The 24,665-nt window shown below is 45.6% G+C and overlaps 1 protein-coding gene across 1 annotated transcript in view; it reads right to left on the bottom strand.

Annotated features, from left to right (window-relative positions):
* MCUB (mitochondrial calcium uniporter dominant negative subunit beta) overlaps positions 1 to 10,156 on the bottom strand; it is a 104,025-nt gene extending 93,869 nt beyond the window's left edge. The window contains exons 1-2 of the mRNA XM_058550628.1: positions 10,130 to 10,156; positions 7,105 to 7,665 (exon numbers count right to left, since the gene is read on the bottom strand). Of these exons, the coding sequence (XP_058406611.1) occupies positions 7,105 to 7,665; positions 10,130 to 10,156 (588 nt within the window). The remainder of the gene's footprint in view (positions 1 to 7,104; positions 7,666 to 10,129) is intronic.
* Positions 10,157 to 24,665: the final 14,509 nt, after the last annotated feature.

Genomic DNA, 24,665 nt, shown 5'->3' with positions numbered 1-24,665 from the left:
CAGAAATACTGGGACAAAGGCCACAGTCCCTGCACCAACCTTCCAGATTTATAAAAAGTCCCTATTCATATCAAAGACCTCAGATTCTACGCTGCACAAGTAAAACGGATGAATGACAACCACTGTACAGGGTTATGGATCCAGCATCTGAACAGATTTAGCTATGCACCCTGCGGGACCTCCCGAGACCACCTCGCAGCACTGGGAGAGCAACGGATGACGATCCTACTGCTGGCAACTCCAGCTCCACAGGAGAGAACGCCCGTTTCCGGAATGGCAATGAGGCCGTTACAGGAAAGGATCTGCATGTTTCCTAATGTCAAAATTCATATTCCTTTTTTGGGGTTTATTTTCCAAAAAGTTAATTTTATACTTTGCCCAGGAGCTGTATCTTATGAACATTTTCATAATCGATTTTTAAATTAATGTTTTAAATTATTTAAGTTTTAACGATTAAGCTTTTAGTACTAACACTAATAATTTTTGGCAATCACAAAACAGCACTTCACAAATCTAAAAACAACATGATCTGATACTCCAAGAATGCCATTTTAGAAGAGTCCTTGTCTACAGAGACAAGTGCTGCCTTTCCCACATGTGAAGAGCCATCCTAAATCAACACCACACTGTACAACAGCCAAGAAAATACTTATACACTAGGCTGTCCTTACAGAAGTTATGTTTCATTAAATTATGTTAATTTATGTCCTTTAAAAATCCTGATGTGAAAGTGTATCTGAAATAAAGCAATTAACCAAACTATGACTTTTGACAATTGCTTTCTTTTAATAGAAAGTATAATACAGATAAGATTATTTTGGTTAATTTTTTAAAAACTTCAATTATTCAAGGCTCATATCACAAAAAGTAGATAAGAATGCTTCGGGGGTTCCCCGGCTAGATTAAGTGGAAAGGAGTAAATGGAGCAGGTAAGGCCTGAGGCGGGCACATCATTAAGGAGCTCTATATAACATCTGGTTCTTTATCACCCATCCATTCATTCATTCCTCTACCCAACAAGCATTTATTATGCACCTACTGTGGCAGGGCAGAGCCAATCAGAAAAGAGGAGAAATAGTTCTGACCTCAAAGTGCTGAGAGAATCCAGGTGGGAAAGTCACGTGAGCACAGTGAACCACAACGCAGGGGAGAAGGAAGGAAGAGCTGTAGGCACCGTGGGGCGAAAAGAAAGCGTCATGACTTCTGCTGGCAGAGACCTCATCACAACCGGGGTGGATGGGTACTGGAACTCAGGAGGGCGAAGAAGGGAGGGCGATGGGAGGGAGACAGTGCTGCCTGGGGAACACCATAAACATGGAGGGATACGTGACAAGCCCAGAGAGGGGGTCCTAGTCCAGCAGGCGGGACTGCAGGGGCGTACGGCACACAGCTGGAACAGAAAGTGGGACTGGGGGGAGGAGGCCAGAGCATGGCTCCTGGATCAACTGCAGCTAATGTTCTGAAGCTGCTTACCTTGGTATCACTAATAACAAACCCATAAAAGGGTATTTACAAGGTCAAAAGAAACCATACTTTCTCCTGAAAAGAGAAAACTGCTTTATTATACGTGATCTGAAATATTCCCCAAGCAGAGTTGCAGAAATGAGTTATCAGACTATAAACTGTCACAACAAACATCCTCTGGCAAGTCTTAGAGAGCAAGTGCTATGTTGATCTGTTTGCAAAACATTCTCTAAAACAAATGCTTTTTCAGGTTTATGGTCACATTACTGTCAGCCTCTCTAATAAAAATGCACGCTTGTGTTCCAGCTGTATTACCGGTGGAAAGAGCAGCTATTCATCTCCTTTTAAAACCCCCTCTTCAAATATCCCACTCAGCCTACCAGGGAAAGTCATACAGCAAAACCAAACACAGTGTTTAACAAAAGAGAGACAGAGACAGAGACAGAGACAGAGACAGAGACACACACAGAAAAAACAAAGAGGATCTGTCAAAAAGAATGACACCTTCTTCCTTCCTCTAGCCAGGTTCAGGGCATTTATTATTTACTAAGAGGTTGAAAATAAGCTAATTCATCTTTAGGTCCCCGAAATGTGATCTGAGCAACATATTATAAAAACACTCCCACTACAACAAAATAACTGTGAGTTCCCAGTGGAGGTGAATTTAACAGGATTACCACCTGGGTCCACGGCAGTTTTACAAACCAAACCACCTACTCAATCTAGTAAACAGCGTTAAGAGCCTCAGGTAGGACTCATCCTCATGGGGTGTCCTTTCCCTCCAAGGCTTTTTCCTCCGGAAAGGTTGCCACAATAAAGCTTTGAGCACCATCAGTTTCTTGATCTGAGGGCCGACGTCTTACGTCCCTTCTCGTTTCTGCTCACAGGCTATAGGAATTTCAACTCCAGCTCCATCTCTCGCTCTCCTTTCACTGCTACCTACTTCCCGTCCTCAGCTCTGTTCAGAGGAAGTCTCTTCAACCGACTCTGTTGACAGCGCAGATTTCATACATCATTTCTCACCAATACTGTGAACCCTAGATGGAAATCTAATTATCCCCTAAGACAGCTGTCAGACAAACGAGCCTGGACTGCAGTGCTTCTATACCCTTTACGGTCAACCTGTACGGGAGGAAAACACGACGTAAAATCAAATAACACCATTATGAGTTAATGAAATAGGAAACTTGCAGAATAGAGAGACTGACAAGTAGTTGAGCCAAACTATACCTCAACTCAGGTGAGGCTAGCGGAGGCAGCAAGGAGGGAGGAAGACTGAGGACAGGTGAGGGTAGGAAGAAGCAAAGGGGAGGAGAGAAAACCACTCCAGTGCACCCACATTTCTTTGTCAGTTCCACGTGTCAGTTACACTCAATTAAAAAAAAGCGAGAGAACCATAGCATCAAAATTAGATTCTTACAGCAACTCAATTCACTGCAATCAATATTTATTGAGCACTTTCTATGGGTGAAGCACCAAGGAGACTGAGTGAGCAAGAAAGAGACTGGTTTGCCACAATTCCACAATTAACTACTCAGAATGTTTGTTCAGGCACCAAAGAGCTGATTTTTAAAATTTCTTAAAACCTTATTTATGCCTCACTTTTTCCCATTAATAGATGATTAAAGAAAAATGGGTGATGATATGAATGGAGGAAAAAATGAAGACAGAGCAGATGAGACCATGAGTGCAGGAGGTACATAAAACGCATGTCACAAGGTCTTTCACATTTGTTAGGAAGTGGGTCGAAAACCTGACCCTAAGCTTCCTGGCAGCCAGTGCACAGAGAACACCACTGGCTATCCACTTCACCGGGCATACAATAAACCCGCATCCACTCGGGAGGAGCCCAAGTCTAACACTACCATGTTTCCGAGGGCTGTTTCTTACAAGGTATGCCAAGGGGGAAAATGCAGTAAAAATGTATTGGGGGCGGGGGTGTGTCCCACACCACACAGTCTAAACACAACCCAGAGAGCAGAGAGCTGGTATTTGTTTAAAAAAATGGGAAAATTAATACTGTGGTAAATTAAATGAGCTCAAAAAAGAAGATACTTCTAGAATATGGTTGAGATAATGCTGTTTTGTTTATTATCTGCTGGTTTACAGCCTGTAGGTTAGCTCGAGACATCTATGATATAACGGTCACAGTGTTCTAATGCTGGACACTCTTGAATAAGCAACATTTCACAGATGAAAAAGCTGGTAATGACAGAATGAAGAATTAGAGGCAGACAATCTATTCTATTCTGACATGCTCGTGCCATCAAATAAGTTTTCATTTCTTTTTAAAAATGAAAACCGATATTATAACGACTAGGTAAACCTGCCACTCTACCCCTGCCTAAGATCAGAGGATTTTTCAACCATTAAGACAACCACCCTGACACTGACGATATTTTACTCCATAGTATATTTACATCCCCTGGTGATAACAAAACGGCAATTTTAAAGATGGAAAGGGCTTTTGAGACCAATTAGACAAGTCTCCTTGTTTCGAAAAGCGGTAAAACAAGCCCAAGTAGACTGAATGACTGGCTAAGTTCAGGGAGTGGAGGCAGAGCCAGGTCCCACTCACACGCCCCACCCGGCCCCTACCACCAGCTGACTCAGCCGCTCACAAACACGTAGTTTCTATAGCTAGTACATCAACCAATATTCAGCCTCAGGTTTTCTACCTTAGTTTCATAGGGACCTCATTCAACAAATATTTATCTGCCAAGGTACAAAATGATTTCCTAGCCTAGAGTTTGCTGTAAAACAGCACTAATACAATTTTTTTTTAAATCTAAAAAAAAAGAAAACGAAAAACCCAGCACTAATACCTAAGTGCTGGGCAAGTGGTAATGTTTAATATTTAATAGACTGGTCTAGAATTACTCTGAGACCAAAGCATGAACGTCTTTTCTATAGTGTAAGTACCATCACCAACACACAAGCAGCCACTCCCCTCAGGAGAGAGCTCTGACACCAGCCTTACAGAACACAGCTAGCCCATGACAAACACCAGGGTCAGAACTGTAGGGAGGTGTCAAACAAGAATGATATGCAGATTATAGTCACAAGACGAAAACAATAATTTCTAAATTAACATTTTGAGGCAAGATTAATACATGTATATGCTTTGTTTCTAGAAGTCAAAAAAAGCACACTCAATACTTAAAGTTCTCTGCAAAGTACGCTTACTTTTTTCTAAGTTTTAAACACAGCTTATGTAGGGACTCGATGCTGTACTAGGGCCTGAAATCATATCAGGGAGTTTCTCAAACTAAGCAGCAGAAAACCCAAATTAAGAAAGGCACGAGGCACTGGGCCAAGGTTTTCTCTTGAGAGAGAACGCACCAGGCACCATAATCACTCCAAGCTGCATCCTGGAGAACAGGAAGGCAGGCAGTAGCCACGGATCACCCTGACAACCATGCAGCCACAGTGCTGCAGACAAGCAGAGATGCTGGCACTGGAATGTGACTGTGGACACCAGGCCACGCCTCGGCCAAAGGTCATACAACATGCTCTTGCTCCTTTATGCTTCAGACCACACGTCTTCTTTGAAAAACAATTCTGCTACACTAAACATACCCATGTTGACAAACTTGCTTCTTCCACCCACAAAACACTGACAGACAATTACTCACCTACCACATGAAGGATGAGAACTGCCTATTTTTCAAAATTCCAGAATGCTCCTCTAAGGCACACTCATAATTTCAGAAAAGGCCTAACATAACTGGGAACACTCACTTAAGATACTATTAATGTCAAGTCCTTGCAAGCTAGGATTTTATGAGCTGTCAAGTCGCAAACATCACTGGGTGTTTTTTTTCCTGCTGCTTTCATGGGCTCTAGGGGCCTGAAGGTTTGCAGCAAAAATATATAGAAATAATACTTGTCTTCAGTCACAGGACTTTTCATATCAAGTGGGGCAACCACAAAACAGTGAGACCTGAGAGTGAAAACCGTCCCTACAGCCAGTTAATTTGAGCTGCAGAAAATGGGTTAGTAGTCCTAGCTGAAACTCCTAAGCAGGCAGGACATTTGTCAGTTTTTTATGGTACCATTTCAGAGGCATATAAAGAAGCAAACTCACAGGCCTGTCTTTATTCTTTTAGGGGTCTCTTACCAAATAAGCAAAATGGAAGCATTTCCACTTCTCAAGTCCAGCAAATTGACTTAATAGCATGGACAGTCAAGACTTAAAACACAACTCTGCAAATTAGAAACAGTCAAACGTAAGGCTTCTTAAGATGATCACCTAGAGGCAAAGGACTAACCACTGTTCCCCTATGATCAGGTCTAACGAGCCCTACCGTGTAATTTTCTCCTTCTGAAGGAGCACCCACATTCCCACTGGGGGCATGCAACGGCAAGACCCTGTAGAGCACCAGATAGGAGAAATGGAGACAGGGCCTTTGAGTCGATGATCGGAGACAAGCCAGCCAGTCTTGGGATGCATAAAACTTCCACTCAAAATGTTAAATGGATTTAATACAAAACTGAATCAATCACTTATGTTTAAGTGGTGTATGGTGAAGGGGGTTCCTTCACTATTGTATTGGGTTCTTTTACTGTTTGGTGTATCTTTGACTCTAATAAAAGTCTAATCTCACAAAGTGGAAAAAGCCTGTCTCTAATTATTCTATTGTCTACCACTTTACATTTAGTCTGCCCCTTTTCCTAGATATTAGTAACAAAATGCCCTTCCTCATTCTCTTTCAAACATTCAGGGAAGGCATCTAAAAAACGCATTTCAACATTTCCTCCATCAGTGCCATCTCTGAAGCCCTGAGACACTCGGAGAGAGTAAAAAACAGGAAGTGAAAGTGACAAGATGATGGCATCGCTTACTTTCTGCTTTTCTTTCAAACTGCACCGCTAAAAGATAAAAAAAAAAAAAATAAGTATTTTTCTCTAACAATCTGAAACTAATCTAATGGGGGGGGGGCGCCAAACAAAACTCGGAACCACCACCGGAACCGCACACGCCTGGAAGGCTCTTTCCCAAGGGCCGTGTCTCCTCATCGGGCTCAGGGCAGGGCTCCGGGCTCCCGCCAGGCTCCCCCGCCGAGCCCCCTGCCCGGCCCCGGCCCGGCCCCGCCGAGCCCCCTGCCCGGCCCCGCCCCGCCTCCGCCGAGCAACGGTTCGGCCGGGGCGCGCGCGAGTGCGTCGGGCAGCTGTTACTCACCAGCACACACTCGTGATCCACCCTCTCGGGTCTCGGAACAAAGCGCGAGTTTCCCTCCCTCTTCAAAGGGAGGTGCTCGCGGGTTTCGGGACGGAAATCTCCCTCCGGCGACAGCGCACCCGCGGGCACCCTCTGCCCGGCTCCATCCTTGCCCACCCCCCGGCCACTTGGGCCGACGGCGCAGCGGCGCGGAGACCACACTCGGACCGCGGTCGGCGCGGAGAGACCGCCTCCCGGGTCCTCCCGCGCAGCCCGAGAGCCCCGCGCCTGCCCTGCGCCCGCCCCGGGCGCCCCGACTCCGGACCCCGCACCACGTCTGCGGCCCCCGCCACCTGGGGGCCCCCGCGCGGAGCCCGAGGCCCGCAGACGCGGGGAGCTGCCGCCGCCCCTCCCGCGCCCCCGAGGCCGCCCCTGAACTTCCCCGGCGCCCGGCCCGCGCCCGGCCGGCTGGCTCCTACCTGCGGCGTCGGCGCCCGCGGGCGCGCCCGGCCCGGGGCTCCGGGGGGCGGCAGGCGCGCGCGCCACGGCCACGGGCCCCTCGGCAGCGGCATCCTGCGGGCGCCGGGCTCCGCACCCTCGGCGGGCAGGCTCGTGGGCGCCGCGCCGCCTCCTCCCCGCGCGGGGCGGGCCGGGGCGGGCTCACGGGAGGGTGTGTCCCCGTCCCCGCGCACACCCCGCGCGAGGCGGTTTTCTCTCCTCCGACCAAAAAAAAAAAAACGCGAGTGACCCGCCCTCCGGGTCTGGGGTTTCGAGGGCAGCGGCTGCTCGGCGGGCGCCCCTCTTCCCGGGAAGCCCCTTCTGGAAGGAACCAGAGCGCGCGACTCCGCCCTGCGAGCTGTGGATTCCAAGCCGCCTGTTCGTCTGGGCACCGGCGCCCCAGGGCGGTCTGCCCCAGCCCACCCGCGGGCGGCGCGCGGGGGTCCGGGGAGGCGGATGGTCTCGGGACGGAGCGAAAAGGGAGACTCGCGCCGGCCGAGGCTCGCGCTTGAGCGCGGTGCCAAGCAGACGGTCACCCAGGCCTACCTCTGCGGGGGGTTGCTGTTCACTAGATGGTGGCCCACCAGGGCTCGTTGGGACAGTCCCCACCCCCCAGCCGAATTGGCTTCTCTTTTAAAGCACGTTTTTAATTGAAGGCGCAAAGGAACCAGAAATGTCTTCCCAACAACTGAGAAATCCAATGCTTCGTCTTGGAGACTTTTTGCTTATAAAAACAAACACAAACCTTTTAAGAGCAACCTAATCCAAGCTTTTACTTGCTTACAACGGAGTTCCTAGATAAAATACAGGATGCCAAGTTAAATTTGGATGTTAGGTAAACAAATATTTTTTTAGTATAAGTATGTCCCAAATATTGCATGGGTCACACTTATTCTTTTTAAAAAATGAAATACTTGGAATATACTAAATTATTTGTTGTTTATCTGGAGTTCAAATTTAATTGGGCATCTCGTATTTTTATTTGCTAAATCTGCAAGAAGCTTGAGTTAATGAATGGAAGCTGGCAAGCAATGCAACAAGTGGCAAATCTCCTGATGACGAGCTCCTTTCTTTATTGGAAACAGATGGAGGTTTCTATGATAGCAAAAACTTTGTTCACATTAAAGACTGATTCATATATGTTGACTAGTATCTGCATTTCAAAATGCAATTGCCTGGGACAGATAGTGACACATTAATATTAAGTCCACGTGAAGGTAGTTTACTTTACCTGAGTCCTTTCCTTCTATTAGCTAGTGCTCCAAATGAAAGAAGAGATTTTATTTTGGCTGTTGTGGCTACTGCTACAATGAACGTAGGAGTACAGATATCTTTTTGAGATACTGATTTCATTCCCTTTGGTTATGCACCCAGTAGTGGCTGGATCTGTGGTAGTTCTATGTGTAATTTTTTGAAGAACCTCCATAGTGTTTTCTGTAATGGCTGTGCCAGTTTACATTCCCACCAACGGTGCACAAGGGTTCCCTTTTCTCCAATAACCGCGATAATGGAAACAAAGTGTCCATCCAGGGATGAATGGATGAAGAAAATGTGATATATAATTATATATCTATTATATATGCTCTATTATGTATATTATATATAATGGAATATTATTTAACCATAAAAAGGAAAGAAATCCTGCCCTTTGTGACTATAAAATATGAACCTGGAGGACGTTATCCTAAGTGAAATAAGTCAGACAAAGAAAGACAAATACTGTATGATCTCACTTATATGTGGAATCTAAAAAACTCAAACTCATAGAACCAGAGAGTAAACCAGTGGTTACCAGGAGCTGGGGGGTGGGGGGGGGTGGGGAAAATGGGGAGCTGTTGGTCAAAGGATATAAACTTTCAGTTATGAGTAAGTTCTGGGAATCGAATGTACAGCTTGGTGACTATAGTTAATAACACTATATTGTATACTTGAAATTTGCTGAGAGAGTAGATCTTAACCGTGCTTAAAAACACCAAAAAAGAAAAAGATAACTAGGTGAGGTGATGGATGTGTTAATTACCGTGATTGTGGTAATCACAATGTATACGCATACCAAGCCATCACACTGTGCACTTTATATACACTTTTTATGTGTCAATTATACCTCAATAAAGCTGGAGAAGAAAAGAAAAAGAAAGAAAAGAGTTTTATTAGTCCATTTTGGAGCACAGAATCTGCCCCTCCACATCACTGTAATACATTATTTTCTGACAAGTTTTTGGCTACATTCCATTTAATTGCATTTTAATAGGACAACAATTTTGTAATCCTTTCTACAGAGAGAATAGAAAAGGTAACTGTCTTTTCTCTGGTATGTTGACTTGTTTTACATCATTGATAGTTTAGAAAATTGTCCCTAAGCTTTACCACTCGCTGTTGGTAATGTCGTGTGGATTCTTAGGATTGTTCTTAAATTTGGGGAAACTTCCAGCAAGTGGTTTTCACATCTGAGCTGTACTATTTGGAAGACTATTCCACAGACTAGCTTCTGGGTCCACTCCAAATATCACTTCTTTTTCACTAGCCACGCACTCCTGGTGCCGGCACACTGTCGGACACATTCATGTTGCAGCACAGTCTCTGGCCCTGTGCTTCTGGGTCACAGCATAGGGTGAGGTGGCCCAGTAGGTGACAGGGGTATTCTTGGAAGTCATTCCTCCATGGGCATGGCTAGCAATTACTTAACAATACATGGAAATGACTGTAAGTCACATAAAAATACCCCACTAGGGGCCAGGGCGGTGGCATAGCAGTTAAGTGCGCACGCTCCCATGCAGCTGCCCGGGGTTTGGATTCCAGGTGTGCAGCGATGCACTGCTTGTCAAGCCATGCTGTGGCTGTGTCCCATATAAAGTAGAAGACAGGCACGGATGTTAGCCCAGGGCAATTCTTCCTCAGCAAAAAGAGGATTGGCAACAGATGTTAGCTCAGGGCTGATCTTCCTCACACACACACAAAAAAATTCCCCACTAAATCCAAACCAAATGTATCTCCAATTCAACTTACTTTTTGCTGGATCTTGAAAATGGCCATGGCCCTCAGCCACCTGACACAGGGGATGTGTGACAGAGGGGTGGTTGGAGAGGAAAGAGACAGTGATCTTAACTGATTCCAGTTAAAATATCTTAGTTTTAGAAATATTACAAAAACATATCACAAGTGAACCCATCGCTAGGTACGCTCCCCCTCCAGTGCCTTGGAAGAGGCTTATGGAGTGAAGAGCTCTGCAGCTTGCGCTAAATCAAGTTTGCTGACACCCAGGTCCTCAGTAAATGCTGTCATTATTACTCCAGACCGTTCCCTGGCACAAGGTTCCTGCCCCTTTTGTAGCACTTAACCGCACTATTTATTTGCACTCCTGTCTGGCTCTGGAGCTAGATTATACATGCATGGGTGGGGGCCTGGCTTGATTGATCTTTGCTTCAGAGTGCCTAGCACAGTACCTGCTTCAAATTAGAGACTCAGTCAACGACGAATAAATGAAATTATGCTAATGGAAGGGAAGAGATATTGCAAGAGCAACTTATAACAGATGCAACTGAGGACAAGTCCAGGAGCTGTGGATGCAGACAGGAGGGATAACAAGATGCAGAGACAGGAAGTGCTATGTCAGGAGCTCCAGGGCAAGGATCAGAGAGCTCAGGACTGGAGAGATGCAAAACGGACAGGAAGGGCCTTTAAAACAACCCGTGTGCTTCCATTTACGTAAGCTGTCCAGAAAAGGCAAACCTATAGAGACAGAAAGTCGATTAGTCACTGCTCGGTAGACTTGGGATTGACACAGATGAGCAAGAGGAATCTTTTTGGGGTGATGGAAATGTTCTAAATTGGATTGTGGTGATTGTTCTATAAGTCTGTAAATTTGCTAAAAAGCATTTGTATACTTTAAACGAGTGAAATCTATGGTATGTAAATTATACCTCAATAAAGCTATTTATATATTTTTTTTCCTGAAAAGGCAGATCAGAGATTCAATGTGAAAAGGCTGTATATGTAAGCACCATTTATGAATGAGCTCACATGGAGTAATTGTTCTGTGCCACCAAGATTTCCATACTCGTAGTGAACTTTGTTGTGCACCAAAAAGATCTCTGTGTGCTGAGCTGTGGTGTGGACAGAGCAGCCCCAGGAGGCCCTTTCCATCTGCAGGGACCAGAGAGGTTCTCTCACAGTGGTTTGCTGACCCCCCCAAGTTACCAGGAGCATGTGGCTAGTGAAAAAGAAATGACATTTGAAATGAATTGGCCCAGAAGCTAGTCTGTGGAATATTCTCCCAAATAGTACGGCTCAGATGTGAAAAATATTAGATGGAAGTATTCCCAAATTTAAGAACAATCCTAAGAATTGACAGGATATTACCAATAGCAAGTGGTAAAGCTTGACACTCTTCTAAACTATCAATGATGTAAAACAAATCAACATGCCAGAGAAGAGACAGTTACTTTTTCTATTCTCTCTACAGAAAGGATTATAAAATTGTCTTATGAAAAGGCAATTAAAGAGAATGTAGCCAAAAAACTGTCAGAAAAAAAGTATTACAGTGATGTGGAGGGGCAACTAATTTTTAAAAATATTTTATTTTTCTAGGTGTTGTGCATTTAAAAAATCTGTTATTTGACATTTTCTCACTCTAGTCATTACCTTGCCAATTTTGTATTCCAAATGTTTATTATTTTTCTTAAAGAGGGTCTCCCAAGTTATGTAAGCATCAGGCTCTGCAAAACCTGGCTGTGCCCCGTGGGTCCAGCACAGGCGCTCTGTGTTGTCCTGTTCAGTCATTACAAAACCCTAGTGGGGTAAGTACTGTTACAGCTCCCTGTTACAGACGAGCAAACTGGGGCTTAGTAGCATGAGTAACTTATCCAAGGCCATGGAGTCAGAATTCAAGCCTGGACTCGCATAACTACGTGTAACTATTGTGTAACTAGGACTCCACGATCTTTGACTCCAAGTCCCCAAGATAACCTTGACCTTCCGTTGCCTGTCTCTTCTGACATCACCGACCCACCTGACCTTCCCATAGCCACAGCTAGGATTAGGGTGCAGAGAAGTGAGGTGAGTCAATGTGCAGGCTCAAATCCTATCGTCATCTAAGATCTTGATAGTCTGTCCATCATGGATTTTTTGGCATTAATTTTGATTTTTAAAAATATTACATTAAAATATTTTTTATCTTAATGACTGAGTTTTTGGTGCCCTTTAAATTTGTGCCCAAGACAAGTGCCTCACTGGCCTCACCCTCATCTTAGCCCCATGTCATCTCCTTAATGAGGATGTCAACATTCAGATTTGTGCTTTAAGGGTCGGCCCCCAAGTTCATCCATTGTCATTCATACAGCCTGCCTTGGCAGACACTATTCACTCATGTCCTCAAACTACCTTCCATTCTCAAGACTCAGTTTTTCACAGATAAGCTGACCACTAATGATACTGGATTATCTAGTGATGGTATTGCTTGCCTGCCACGGGCAAAGGGTCCAGCCTCAGCCAAGGGGGAAGGAAAGTTTATTTACAAAAAGAAGTTTTATATTTATGTCACCTGGTCTTACTTGTAAAATTATCTAAATTGAGCAGCTTCTCAGCTGTCCTGATTGTAGGGTGGACAGGCAGACTGGCTGGGGTCCCCTCAGGTGTCTTACTTGGAGGCCCCCCTCTGACTGAATTCTGGTGGTAACTAGAGAAAGATATCCTTTCTCTATTCTGCCTCCAGGTCCTGGGCCTTCATTTTTATCAACTAGAATCATAAAGAACTTTGTACCCAAATGAGAATACATATTCTTTTCAAACACATATGGAAGATTCACAATATAATGACTGTATTTCAGGCCTCAAAGGAAATCTCAAAAAAAATTTTATACTTGCTAACATGTAAGCTATGGTCATGAAATTAGAAATTAACAAAAAGATAAAGCATCATACCATTGGAATTTTAATAACACACCTATAAATATTCACGGACTAAATAGGAAATAAGTGGAAATTGAGAACTATTTTAAAACGGATTAGCAATGAAAGCACTTCATATTAAAACCTTCACTATTCACGAAAATGTGTAGTCTTAAATGCATTTATTAGAAAACGGGAAAGTTTAAAAATGAACTAAGCTTACAATCTAAGAAGCTAGAAAAACAGCAGCAAAAATAAACCTAAAGAAAGTGATGGGAAGGCAATGAGAACGGTGAAGGCAGAAAAGAAACCAAACTTCCCCTGCACTCTCCCGAAGCCGCCTCCCCAAAACAGAGGGAGCAGTACAACCAGAAGCTGGTTTTTCAAAAGGCACCAAGACAGGCAAATGTGAAACAAGAATGATGGAGAAAAAAGAAAGGAGGAATACACATACAACAGAAAGGATGGAAAACACTAGCCCCCAATAATAATTGCTTCTCTCAATCAAGTTAAAACTATAGAGACCAAACTTGGCTCAACAAGGAGAGCCTGAACAGATCAATAGTCACAGATTGACACAGTGGGTGATGATCTACCTGGTAAAATGTCCCAAACCCAGAGGCTTAAGGGGCCAGTTCAACCAAAACTTCGAGATTCGATAATACTGTCTTATATACCAAAATTTTAGCTAATTTAGACAAATTGTTCCAAAGCATCAAAACAGATGGGAAGCTATCCAACTCATTTCATAAAACTAGCATAACGCTGATATCAAAATTAAAAAAGTAAACACTATGAAGGCAACCTACAGACCAATCTTACTTACAAAAGTAAATAAAACAGATCCTAAATAACATGTTAGCAAACAGAATGCTGTAGTGCGATAAAAGAATGATCAAGTAAGGATTAATCCAAGCTGCCAGGATCAACTCCCAAATTTCACATCCTCTTAATCCCAACACATCTCATCTAGGCTACACCCAGGGGGCTGATTTATCCCTAAACTGTTCACTGCCTCCACCCTCCCCTCTTCAGCGACCACCGTGGGCTGGCTGGACTCCTCCTGTTACGGTCAGGCCACATCCTCCTCTGCTCAAAGCTCTTCAGCGACCACCGTGGGCTGGCTGGACTCCTCCTGTTAGGGTCAGCCCACATCCTCCTCTGCTCAAAGCTCTTCAGCGACCACCGTGGGCTGGCTGGACTCCTGTTAGGGTCAGCTCACATCCTCCTCTGCTCAAAGCTCTTCAGCGACCACCGTGGGCTGGCTGGACTCCTGTTAGGGTCAGCTCACATCCTCCTCTGCTCAAAGCTCTTCAGCGACCACCGTGGGCTGGCTGGACTCCTCCTGTTAGGGTCAGCCCACATCCTCCTCTGCTCAAAGCTCTTCAGCGACCACCGTGGGCTGGCTGGACTCCTGTTAGGGTCAGCCCACATCCTCCTCTGCTCAAAGCTCTTCAGCGACCACCGTGGGCTGGCTGGACTCCTCCTGTTAGGGTCAGCCCACATCCTCCTCTGCTCAAAGCTCTTCAGCGACCACCGTGGGCTGGCTGGACTCCTGTTAGGGTCAGCTCACATCCTCCTCTGCTCAAAGCTCTTCAGCGACCACCGTGGGCTGGCTGGACTCCTGTTAGGGTCAGCTCACATCCTCCTCTGCTCAAAGCTCTTCAGCGACCACCGTGGGCTGGCTGGACTCCTCCTGTTAGGGTCAGCCCACATCCTCCTCTGCTCAAAGCTCTTCAGCGACCACCGTGGGCTGGCTGGACTCCTGTTAGGGTCAGCTCACATCCTCCTCTGCTCAAAGCTCTTCAGCGACCACCGTGGGCTGGCTGGACTCCTGTTAGGGTCAGCTCACATCCTCCTCTGCTCAAAGCTCTTCAGCGACCACCGTGGGCTGGCTGGACTCCTCCTGTTAGGGTCAGCCCACATCCTCCTCTGCTCAAAGCTCTTCAGCGACCACCGTGGGCTGGCTGGACTCCTGTTAGGGTCAGCTCACATCCTCCTCTGCTCAAAGCTCTTCAGCGACCACCGTGGGCTGGCTGGACTCCTCCTGTTAGGGTCAGCCCACATCCTCCTCTGCTCAAAGCTCTTCAGCGACCACCGTGGGCTGGCTGGACTCCTGTTAGGGTCAGCTCACATCCTCCTCTGCTCAAAGCTCTTCAGCGACCACCGTGGGCTGGCTGGACTCCTGTTAGGGTCAGCCCACATCTCCTCTGCTCAAAGCTCTTCAGCGACCACCGTGGGCTGGCTGGACTCCTGTTAGGGTCAGCCCACATCTCCTCTGCTCAAAGCTCTTCAGCGACCACCGTGGGCTGGCTGGACTCCTGTTAGGGTCAGCTCACATCCTCCTCTGCTCAAAGCTCTTCAGCGACCACCGTGGGCTGGCTGGACTCCTGTTAGGGTCAGCTCACATCCTCCTCTGCTCAAAGCTCTTCAGCGACCACCGTGGGCTGGCTGGACTCCTGTTAGGGTCAGCTCACATCCTCCTCTGCTCAAAGCTCTTCAGCGACCACCGTGGGCTGGCTGGACTCCTGTTAGGGTCAGCCCACATCTCCTCTGCTCAAAGCTCTTCAGCGACCACCGTGGGCTGGCTGGACTCCTGTTAGGGTCAGCCCACATCCTCCTCTGCTCAAAGCTCTTCAGCGACCACCGTGGGCTGGCTGGACTCCTGTTAGGGTCAGCTCACATCCTCCTCTGCTCAAAGCTCTTCACAGGCTTTGCACCTCTTCTGGTGGGAAACCCAAAGGCCTCACCACCGCCTGCGGGGCCCTAAAAGATGGGCTTGGCCACACTGAGTCCTACTCCCTGCCTGCAGCCCTCACTCTGCTTTATTGCTCTTCTTAGCATTTTATCACGACCTGACGTATATTTATTTTTTATCTGTCTCCCCGCAACTGAACGCAAGCTCCATGATGGAAGGGACCTTGTCTGTTTGTTCATTGCCCTAAAAGCATTATCTAACAGTGCCTGTCACATAGTAAGTTCTTAAATATTTGATGAATGAATGAATTAAAGGATGAAAAATAAAGCAGGACTTCTAAGTTTAAAACTGCAACCACCTTTAAGAAGAACACAAACACACATACTTCTGGTTATGTGTGCATGGGCGCAGGGTGCCAGATGTTGTTCACAGCTCTAATGATGGAGTCATGGATGAAAAAGATGAGTTTCTAGCCCATACAGAACATAGTGAGGAAGCTAAATGGAACAAGTAATTAAACAAAGTGGAATAAATGTTATAACAGGAAAAGCCCCGGGCTTATGGGCCCATATAGCAGGGAGACTCCATCTAGGCTTGGGGTGAGGGTCAAGGTGACATCAGTACACACTAGTAACTGAAGAAAGAATGGGAGCCAGCCAAACGAAGGGTGAAGATGTGTTTCTAGCAGAGGGAACAGTGTGCTCAAAGGCCCAGAGAGTAAGAGTTCATAACTCTCTACTAATAAAGAGATTCTCAAGTGGAAAGTTAAACCCTGGTATCACACAAAAAGTAGCATAATAAATGTGGCCCACTGGTGAGCATCCAGTTTTGAAGTCTGATGGTATATGGATGCAACCCAGTAAGATCACTTGCTTCTGTGTTTCCAGCAATACAGATGGTCTGAAGCAATTATAAGCATGGTTAATAAATAATCGATCATAGGAAAAACGGAGTTAGGGGGGCCGTAGCAGCACTAAAACTTTTGGTCCTTCGTCTCAAGTGGGGAAGTTTCAGTGAAGGTAGAAGCTGGTAGGCATGAGGCAAACTGAAGCTGGTGCTATGAGGGTGCAATGACCCCTCAATGGGAGGGGTCATTACTGCTATCACTGTTGTGCTCTTCGCCAAGACATTGAGTACCAGGTGTGCCAGGAGTCACAAGAGAAGCTTGACGTGTTCGTTCCATGTAATTCTCACAAAACTCTTACCACGGAATCATTATCTCCAGTACGGATATTAAGGCTCTAGTACGGATACAGAAAAGTCTAGGGACTTGCCCCAGGTCACACAGCTAGCTAGCTGAATTTTGTTCTGTTTGGCTCTCAAATCCATATTTTTTCTATTAGAGTTGGTCTAATACAATGTGACAGATCCAGGGCTAGAATTGAGTTCTTCTTCACTATCAGATTTGCTCACACTATACCTCTCAGATCATTTTCCAGTATCTACTGAGCACAGTATAGAATGTTGGTTGGCATTTACCTAGTGGGAGACAGAAATCTTAATTTTTGAAGAGTTTGAGTCACCAGTGATTTCTTTTACTGGGTCACTGTAATATTCCATTCACTTTTAGAATTGAACATAGAAGTATTAAGAGGCACTCTGGAAAATCCTGTAGGTCCCAGATATAGTCTTCTTTGCCCCATTATATAGCAGCAAATTAATTCCTCTTCCCAATCAGGATCAATCCCTTTCTGGCTGTTGGTATAAGGAGCCCAAAATGGCCAGATGGAAGTCATAACTTCCAATTCATTGGGGACATTATTGTGCCCCCTGGTGAAAGCATCTCTCCTGTGGGAACTAAGACCCTAAAACTCTGTGAGTAAGTTAAGAGGGCATGCTCTCACTTCCAGTCTTGATTCTCAGACCTGTGTGTTCGGCTACACAAGAAAAATGTTTGTTGTGGACTCAGAGCATATATTGCATCCTTTAGGATACCAACAGTCACTATAACTGGTCTTCAGTAGGACGTTCCACCTTTCTATGAGGCCAGCTGTTCTTTGGGGTGACAAAGGGAATTCCCATTGCCACACTTGTTTTGCCATGAAGCGAGTTATTTGATCAGAAGGAATGTTGTGGCGGTCCCATGGTAATGATGAAGGCATTCTGTAAGCCCGTAGGTGGTGGTGGTGTTGGCAGAAACGCTGCAGGCAGGGTAGGCAAATTCATACCCAGACTATGAGTCTATTCCATTGAGGACAAATTGCTCTACGACGGAAGGGTCCAATGTAATCAACCTGCTGTCAGGTGGCTGCCTTATTTCCCCAAGGAGTGATGCCATGTTGAGAAATCAAAGTAGGTCTCAGCTGAGGACAGGTTAGGAATACAGTGGCAGTAGCCATTTCAGCCTCGGTGAGGGGACGTCCATAATATTTAGCCCATGCACACCTTCTTTCCTCTCAGGTATAGCAACTTTACACACAGGCTATTGAGCAAATACCGGGGTGGCTGAGGAGAGAGGCTGACATTCACAGATGGGTCACTTTGCCCAGCTGATTGAGGGGGACAGTCTTTGCTGCCAAAGCCCCTTGGTGCACATTCATACGGAATACAACTATCTCCACACTCTGCATCCATTTCAGGAAATCCATCCAAATACCTGTCCTCCAAACCTCTTTGTCACCAGTTTCCAACCCTGTTCCTTCCAAGTCCCTGACCACTGAAGTAGCCATTAGCCACTGCCTACAAAGCTGTGTAGATCTGCATCTCTTGGCCATCTCACAGTCTAGCAAATGTATGGCTTCAAGTTCTGCCCACAAAGAGGATTTCCCTTCACCACCAGACTAATACTATAGCAGTCCAGTTGGTGCCAGCATTTGTCTTAAAACCAGGTTCTGGTTTTTTCTTCTTTGGTTAACTGATCATAGGGAAGTACCTCATGAGGCCACAGATGTGAACTGAGGGAAAGGTGGCAATGCAGTGGGGCAGCAGCCACAAGAGTCTGGGCTGCTTGCTCATGCAGCTTGCCTCAGGACAGCTGAGCCTGATATTGCATATGCCATTTTCATTGAATGATGGGCTGCTGCTGGGCACGCTGTCTTACTGCCCGGTTCACACGAGTCAGCAATCTAGGAGCTGCTCCCAAAAAGCGAAAAGTTTTTTCCAGAACAGGATATGGCTGTGCTCCAAAACCCTAGAGAGGCCTGGACTTCTCCATTGAGCCAGCATACAGCATTCGTGTTTGCATAGACACTCCGCGTGGAGTCCTGCTGGGTCAATAAAGCCCAAGTGGCAGAGCGGTTTGCACTGCAGCCTGGTGACACGGGGCCTGCGCTCGCTCCGACTGCATCGCAGATTGGCAGCCTCACAGGCTACAGAGCAGCACACTGAAATGTGGTGTATGTAGCTTCCAAGGTCCAAGAAAGCCACCAAGCGTTGTGCAGTGTTGTGGAAGGTGACACAAGGAGTAGCAGCTTGTCTTACATTTTGGAGGGGATCTTGCAACATGCTCCAGACCCCTGAACCTCCAGAAACCTCAGAGGTGGTACACACCTGAATTTTCATGGGGTTTATATCCACCTTCTGGCGCAATTCCCATTCTATCTCCTAGATTTTCCTTCAGTTTCTATCTAGCATGGTATAGTATGTTTCTTCTTTCATCCAAAAGAGACTGTTCATTTTTGTTTCCAGGTCTTCAACTCATTTGATCTCTAACTTAGACTCATTTAAAATTGATTCAACATTTACTGAGTGCCTATCATGTGCCAAGCATGGGGGGCAGTAAGACAACATAGTTCTCTTGGTTTGAGGAAGAACATCGTTCCTGTGTTTAAGGGAGAATGCCGATGATAACACAGTCCGACAGGCTGTGAGAGAGCTGAGTGGAAGGTGTTACGGAATCACGCAGGACGCGTATCAAACCCAGATGGGGGAGGGGCCAGGATCCTTAGGCTGAGCTCTGAAGGATGAGTGGGGCTGAGTGAGTGAAGCCAAGAAGGGGTGGAAAGGGTTTTCCAAGTAAGGGGAGCAGCCTGGGCCTAGCAGATTAATCTCTGATCTATAGCCAGTTGGTCAGAAGCACAGGTGACAGATTGGCGTCTGGAGTGGGATGTGGGGAGCTGTCCTGTGGGACTGAGCCCTTCACCCGTGGAATCGGACGCTCTCTCTGGGTACACAGCATCAGAAGTGAGTCGAAATGGCAGGGAGGCGGAGGATGCCTAATTTTCTGGTTGATACAGATTCTGTCTCTGAATTCAGAGACAAAAGATGAGGGAATCATAAAATATCTACCTACCATTTTTATTTTTCGGGAGGTCTCTGTTTCATGTGCCAAAGCTTAAGCGTCATTTTTCTTAAACTGTCTTCTTTCAGTTATTAGTGATTCCACCTAGATAAAGTCTGCCGTGTTTCTAGCTGTTAGTTTTAATCTTTTTTGGCCTTTAAAAGGATTTCTAGTGTCTTCAAAAGTTACTTTGAATAGGAAGAGTCACGGTTTTCTTAACATAGCACTTTGCTAATATGCGTATTTCATAGCCTCATGAGTTGACTACAACAGATTCATATCCACAAATAGCTTTCAAATAGTTTTTAGCACACCTACATACATTAATGAATAAATACAGAATTTTTTCCATCAATGCACTTGATTTGTGCTATAGGTGTGTTCCTTAAAAGTAGTACGTAAACACCATTTTTGTAAATCAGATTGTATGTTTCTATTAAACTATGGTTCTAACAGGGGATTAGGAGATTTTTCACATCACCTGGGACACTGTTTGGTCATCTCCCTACCCAGGTGGTGAATATCAGCTCTGAGGAGGAATAGATGTGTATCAAGAAGCTCTCCCAGGAAATCCTCACCTGTCCCCACCAAGAACACTAAGAACGGCTGACTTAACTGACAACTTCAGTTAATTGAGGGGCTCACAGAACTCCTGGTGAGCACGCCCCTTCTCTCGTCACTCCCTGCCCCAAAGAACAAAGGACCAGAGTCTTGTCCCAGGAAGCAGTGAGAACCGACTATCTGTCTCCCGTCAGGATTAATCTCCTCGTGCCTGTATGCCAGCTGACGTGTCTCCCTACACTAACGGAAACCTCGCTCTCTTCTGAAGACATTACCTCGCTTGCAAACGTCCAGGGGGCTGTTTTTGATCCCAACCCCCAGGGGGGCATTTGGAGACATCCAGCCTATCTTCTCCTTGCTGACCCCCCCTGAGTTCATGCCATAAGACCACAGATTATCCCCTGCCACCCCTTATTAACAGTCCCCATCTCTCCACTACTACTACTGTGATTTTGCTTGGCAATTTTAAGAGTCAAATAAATGATCCATCTAAAACACTGGATTCTAAGTTCTGACCTCCTCACGCCCAGTCCTCTTTTACACCACTCCACCACCCACTCCCACAGCCACACCCTAGATCATACCCTAGATCATTACCAAGAGCTCAGCTTCCCCCAATCTCAATCTCAGGCATCCCAGATCCTGACTACCCGTCCTACTTTCCAGCTCATTCCCTCGGGTGTCCACACTTGAATAGTGCTTTGACCTCAACGGGACCTCTAAACTACTACACCCACCATCTTTTCTCTAGCCATCACCCATTCTGCGCCCTTTTTGCTTAAATGACAGTCACTCCCTGTATACATCCCCCTGGCTCCTCTGTTCCTTGTGCCAACCCTGCCCAAACCCAACTTTCACCCAGCACTGAATGTGGTGAAGACGCAGCTATGCTCACTGGCTTCACTTTCAAGTTCATGACTCATGTCCAAGATGGGCCCTCCATCTACCACAACATGCCACTAGTCAGTTTCATCTCTCACTCTCCTGGGAGACCATTCCACAGAACTCCTCACACTCTTTTCCCTTTCACGGCTGATAACTGCGCTGCTTCTTTCACAGAGAACAAGAGCAGTCAGAGGTAACGCCACACTCACCTCACAGAGTTCCCTACTTGGAAGCCTCTTCTCCAGAAACCTACACAGCTAGAGGTCTCTGCTCAACTGGCACCTTTTCAGAAGGGCCCTCCCTGGTTACTGTCAAAACAGCATTCTTGATGCCCTCATCCAGCTTTACCTTCCTTCATCGCATTCCTCACACCTCACCTACTAACTCCATCGTCAGTCCCCAGTCCTCCACACCTTCGCTCTGGGGTCAGCTCTGCGAAAGCGGGACTGGATCTGTTTTAGACCTAGAACAGTATCTGGCAAGTATTAAGTGCTTATAAATATTTATTGAATAAATAACAAAATATCCAAAGACAAAAGATTTTTGCCTTTCTTGGGCCGGCCCCGTGGCTTAGCGGTTGAGTGCTCGCACTCCACTACTGGCGGCCTGGGTTCGGATCCCGGGCGCACACCGACACACCGCTTCTCCGGCCATGCTGGGGCCGCGTCCCACATGCAGCAACTGGAAGGATGTGCAGCTATGACATACAACTATCTACTGGGGCTTTGGGGGAAAAAAAAAAGGAGGAAGATTGGCAATAGATGTTAGCTCAGAGCCGGTCTTCCTCAGCAAAAAGAGGAGGATTAGCATGGATGTTAGCTCAGGGCTGATCTTCCTCACAAAAAGAAAAAAAAAAAGATTTTTGTCTTTCTTAAAGTAGAACTTGATACTTTCCATTGTAAAGTTACAGGCTTTAGTTGCCTTTCGAGGACTGCAGTTCTTCTTCAAGTCAGTCAGATTCTCTCCTGCAGAGGCAGCTGGGTGTCAGGGCAGTGCAGTCCTGGGGGTGGGGGTGGGGAGAACGTTCGGCTTTTACTATTAGCTCTGTCACTACTTCGTGATGTCATTTAGGGTGACTCATTTAACCTCTCATTTCCATCAGGGGATGTGAGAGTGTACTTTTTCTTTTTTTTTTTTTTGTGAGCAAGATCAGCCCTGAGCTAACATCCATGCCAATCCTCCTCTTTTTGCTGAGGAAGACCGGCCCTGAGCTAACATCTATTGCTAATCCTCCACCTTTTTTTTTTTCCCTTTTTCTCCCCAAAGCCCCAGTAGATAGTTGTATGTCATAGTTGCACATCCTTCTAGTTGCTGTATGTGAGACACGGCCTCAGCATGGCTGCACAAGCAGTGCTCAGTGCACGCCCTGGATCTGAACCCCGGCTGCCAGTAGCGGAGCGCTTGCACTTAACTGCCAAGCCACGGGGCCGGCCCCTGTACTTTAATTTTTATCCAAGGAAAAGAGACCTGCTAAGCACAAAACCAGTAAAAACCACATGGTACTGGCACAAAAACAGACACACAGATCAATGGAATAGAATCGAAAGCCCAGAAATAAACCCACCCATCTATGGACAGCTAATCTTTGACAGAGGAGTCAAGAACACACAATGCAGAAAAGAAAGTCTCTTCAACAAATGGTGTTGGGAAAACTGGATAGCCACATGCAAAAAAAAAATGAAAGTAGACCCTTACCTTACACCATACACAAAAATTAACTCCAAATGGATTAAAGACTTCAATGTAAGACCTGAAACTATGAAACTTCTAGAAGAAAACACAGGCAGTACGCTCTTCGACATCAGTCTTAGCAACATATTTTCAAGCACCATGTCTGACCGGGCAAGAGAAACAACAGAAAAAATAAACAAATGGGACTACATCAAACTAAAAAGCTTCTGCACAGCAAAGGAAACCATCAACAAAACAAAAAGACAACCTAACAATTGGGAGAAGATATTTGCAAACCATACATCTAATAAGGGGTTAATCTCCAAAATATATAAAGAACTCATGCATCTCAACAACAAAAAAAAACCCAATTAGTTGATCTCCATAATATATAAAGAACTCACACAATTGAACAACAAAAAAACAAACAACCCGATCAAAAAATGGGCAGAGGAAATGAACAGACACTTCTCCAAGGAAGATATACAGATGGCCAATAGGCACATGAAAAGATGCTCAACATCACTAATCATCAGGGAAATGCAAATCAAAACAACACTAAGATACCACCTCACGCCCGTTAGAATGGCTATAATCACCAAGACAAAAAACAACAAATGTTGGAGAGGATGTGGAGAAACAGGAACCCTCATACACAGCTGGTGGGAATGCAAATTGGTGCAGCCTCTATGGAAAACGGTATGGAGATTCCTCAAAGAATTAAAAATAGAGATGCCCTATGATCCAGCCATCCCACTACTGGGAATCTATCCAACGCACCTGAAATCAACAATCCAAAGAGGCTTATGCACCCCTATGTTCATTGCAGCATTATTCACCATAGCCAAGAAGTGGAAGCAACCTAAGTGTCCCTCGACTGACGATTGGATTAAGAAAATGTGGTATATATATACAATGGAATACTACTCAGCCATAAAAAAAGACAAAATCGTCCCATTTGCAACAACATGGATGGGCCTGGAGCGTATTATGTTAAGTGAAATAAGCCAGAAAGAGAAAGACAAACACTGTATGATCTCACTCATATGTGGAATATAAACAAACACATGGACAGAGAAAACTGGACTGTGGTTACCCGGGAAGTGGGGGTGGGGGGTGGGGGGTGGGCACAAGGGGTGAAGGGAGTCATATATGGGGTGAAGGACAAACAAAAATGTACAACCCAAAATCTCACAATGTTAGAAACCATTAAAATATCAATAAAAATGTAAAAAAAAAAAAAAAAAAAAAAAAAACCCAATTAAAAAATGGGCAAAAAAAAAAAAAAAAAAAAGGGCAAAATACCTGAACAGACATTTCTCCAAAGAAGATATACAAATGGCCAACAGACACACGAAAAGATGTTCAAAATCATTAAGTATCAGGGAAATGCAAATCAAAACTACAATGAGATATCACCTCACGCCCGTCAGAATGGCTATAATTAACAAGACAGGAAACAACATGTGTTGGAGAGGATGTGGAGAGAAGGGAACTCTCATACACTGCTGGTGGGAGTGCAAACTGGTGCAGCCACTATGGAAAACAGTACGGAGATTCCTCAAAAAATCAAGGATAGAACTACCATATGATCCAGCTATTCCACTGCTGGGTATTTATCC

This window comes from Diceros bicornis, chromosome 11, assembly GCF_020826845.1.
Source record: "Diceros bicornis minor isolate mBicDic1 chromosome 11, mDicBic1.mat.cur, whole genome shotgun sequence".
NCBI classification, from domain to species: domain Eukaryota; kingdom Metazoa; phylum Chordata; class Mammalia; order Perissodactyla; family Rhinocerotidae; genus Diceros; species Diceros bicornis.
Note: the sequence above shows the minus strand (reverse complement) of the source record. Positions and strands in the feature narration are given on the sequence as shown.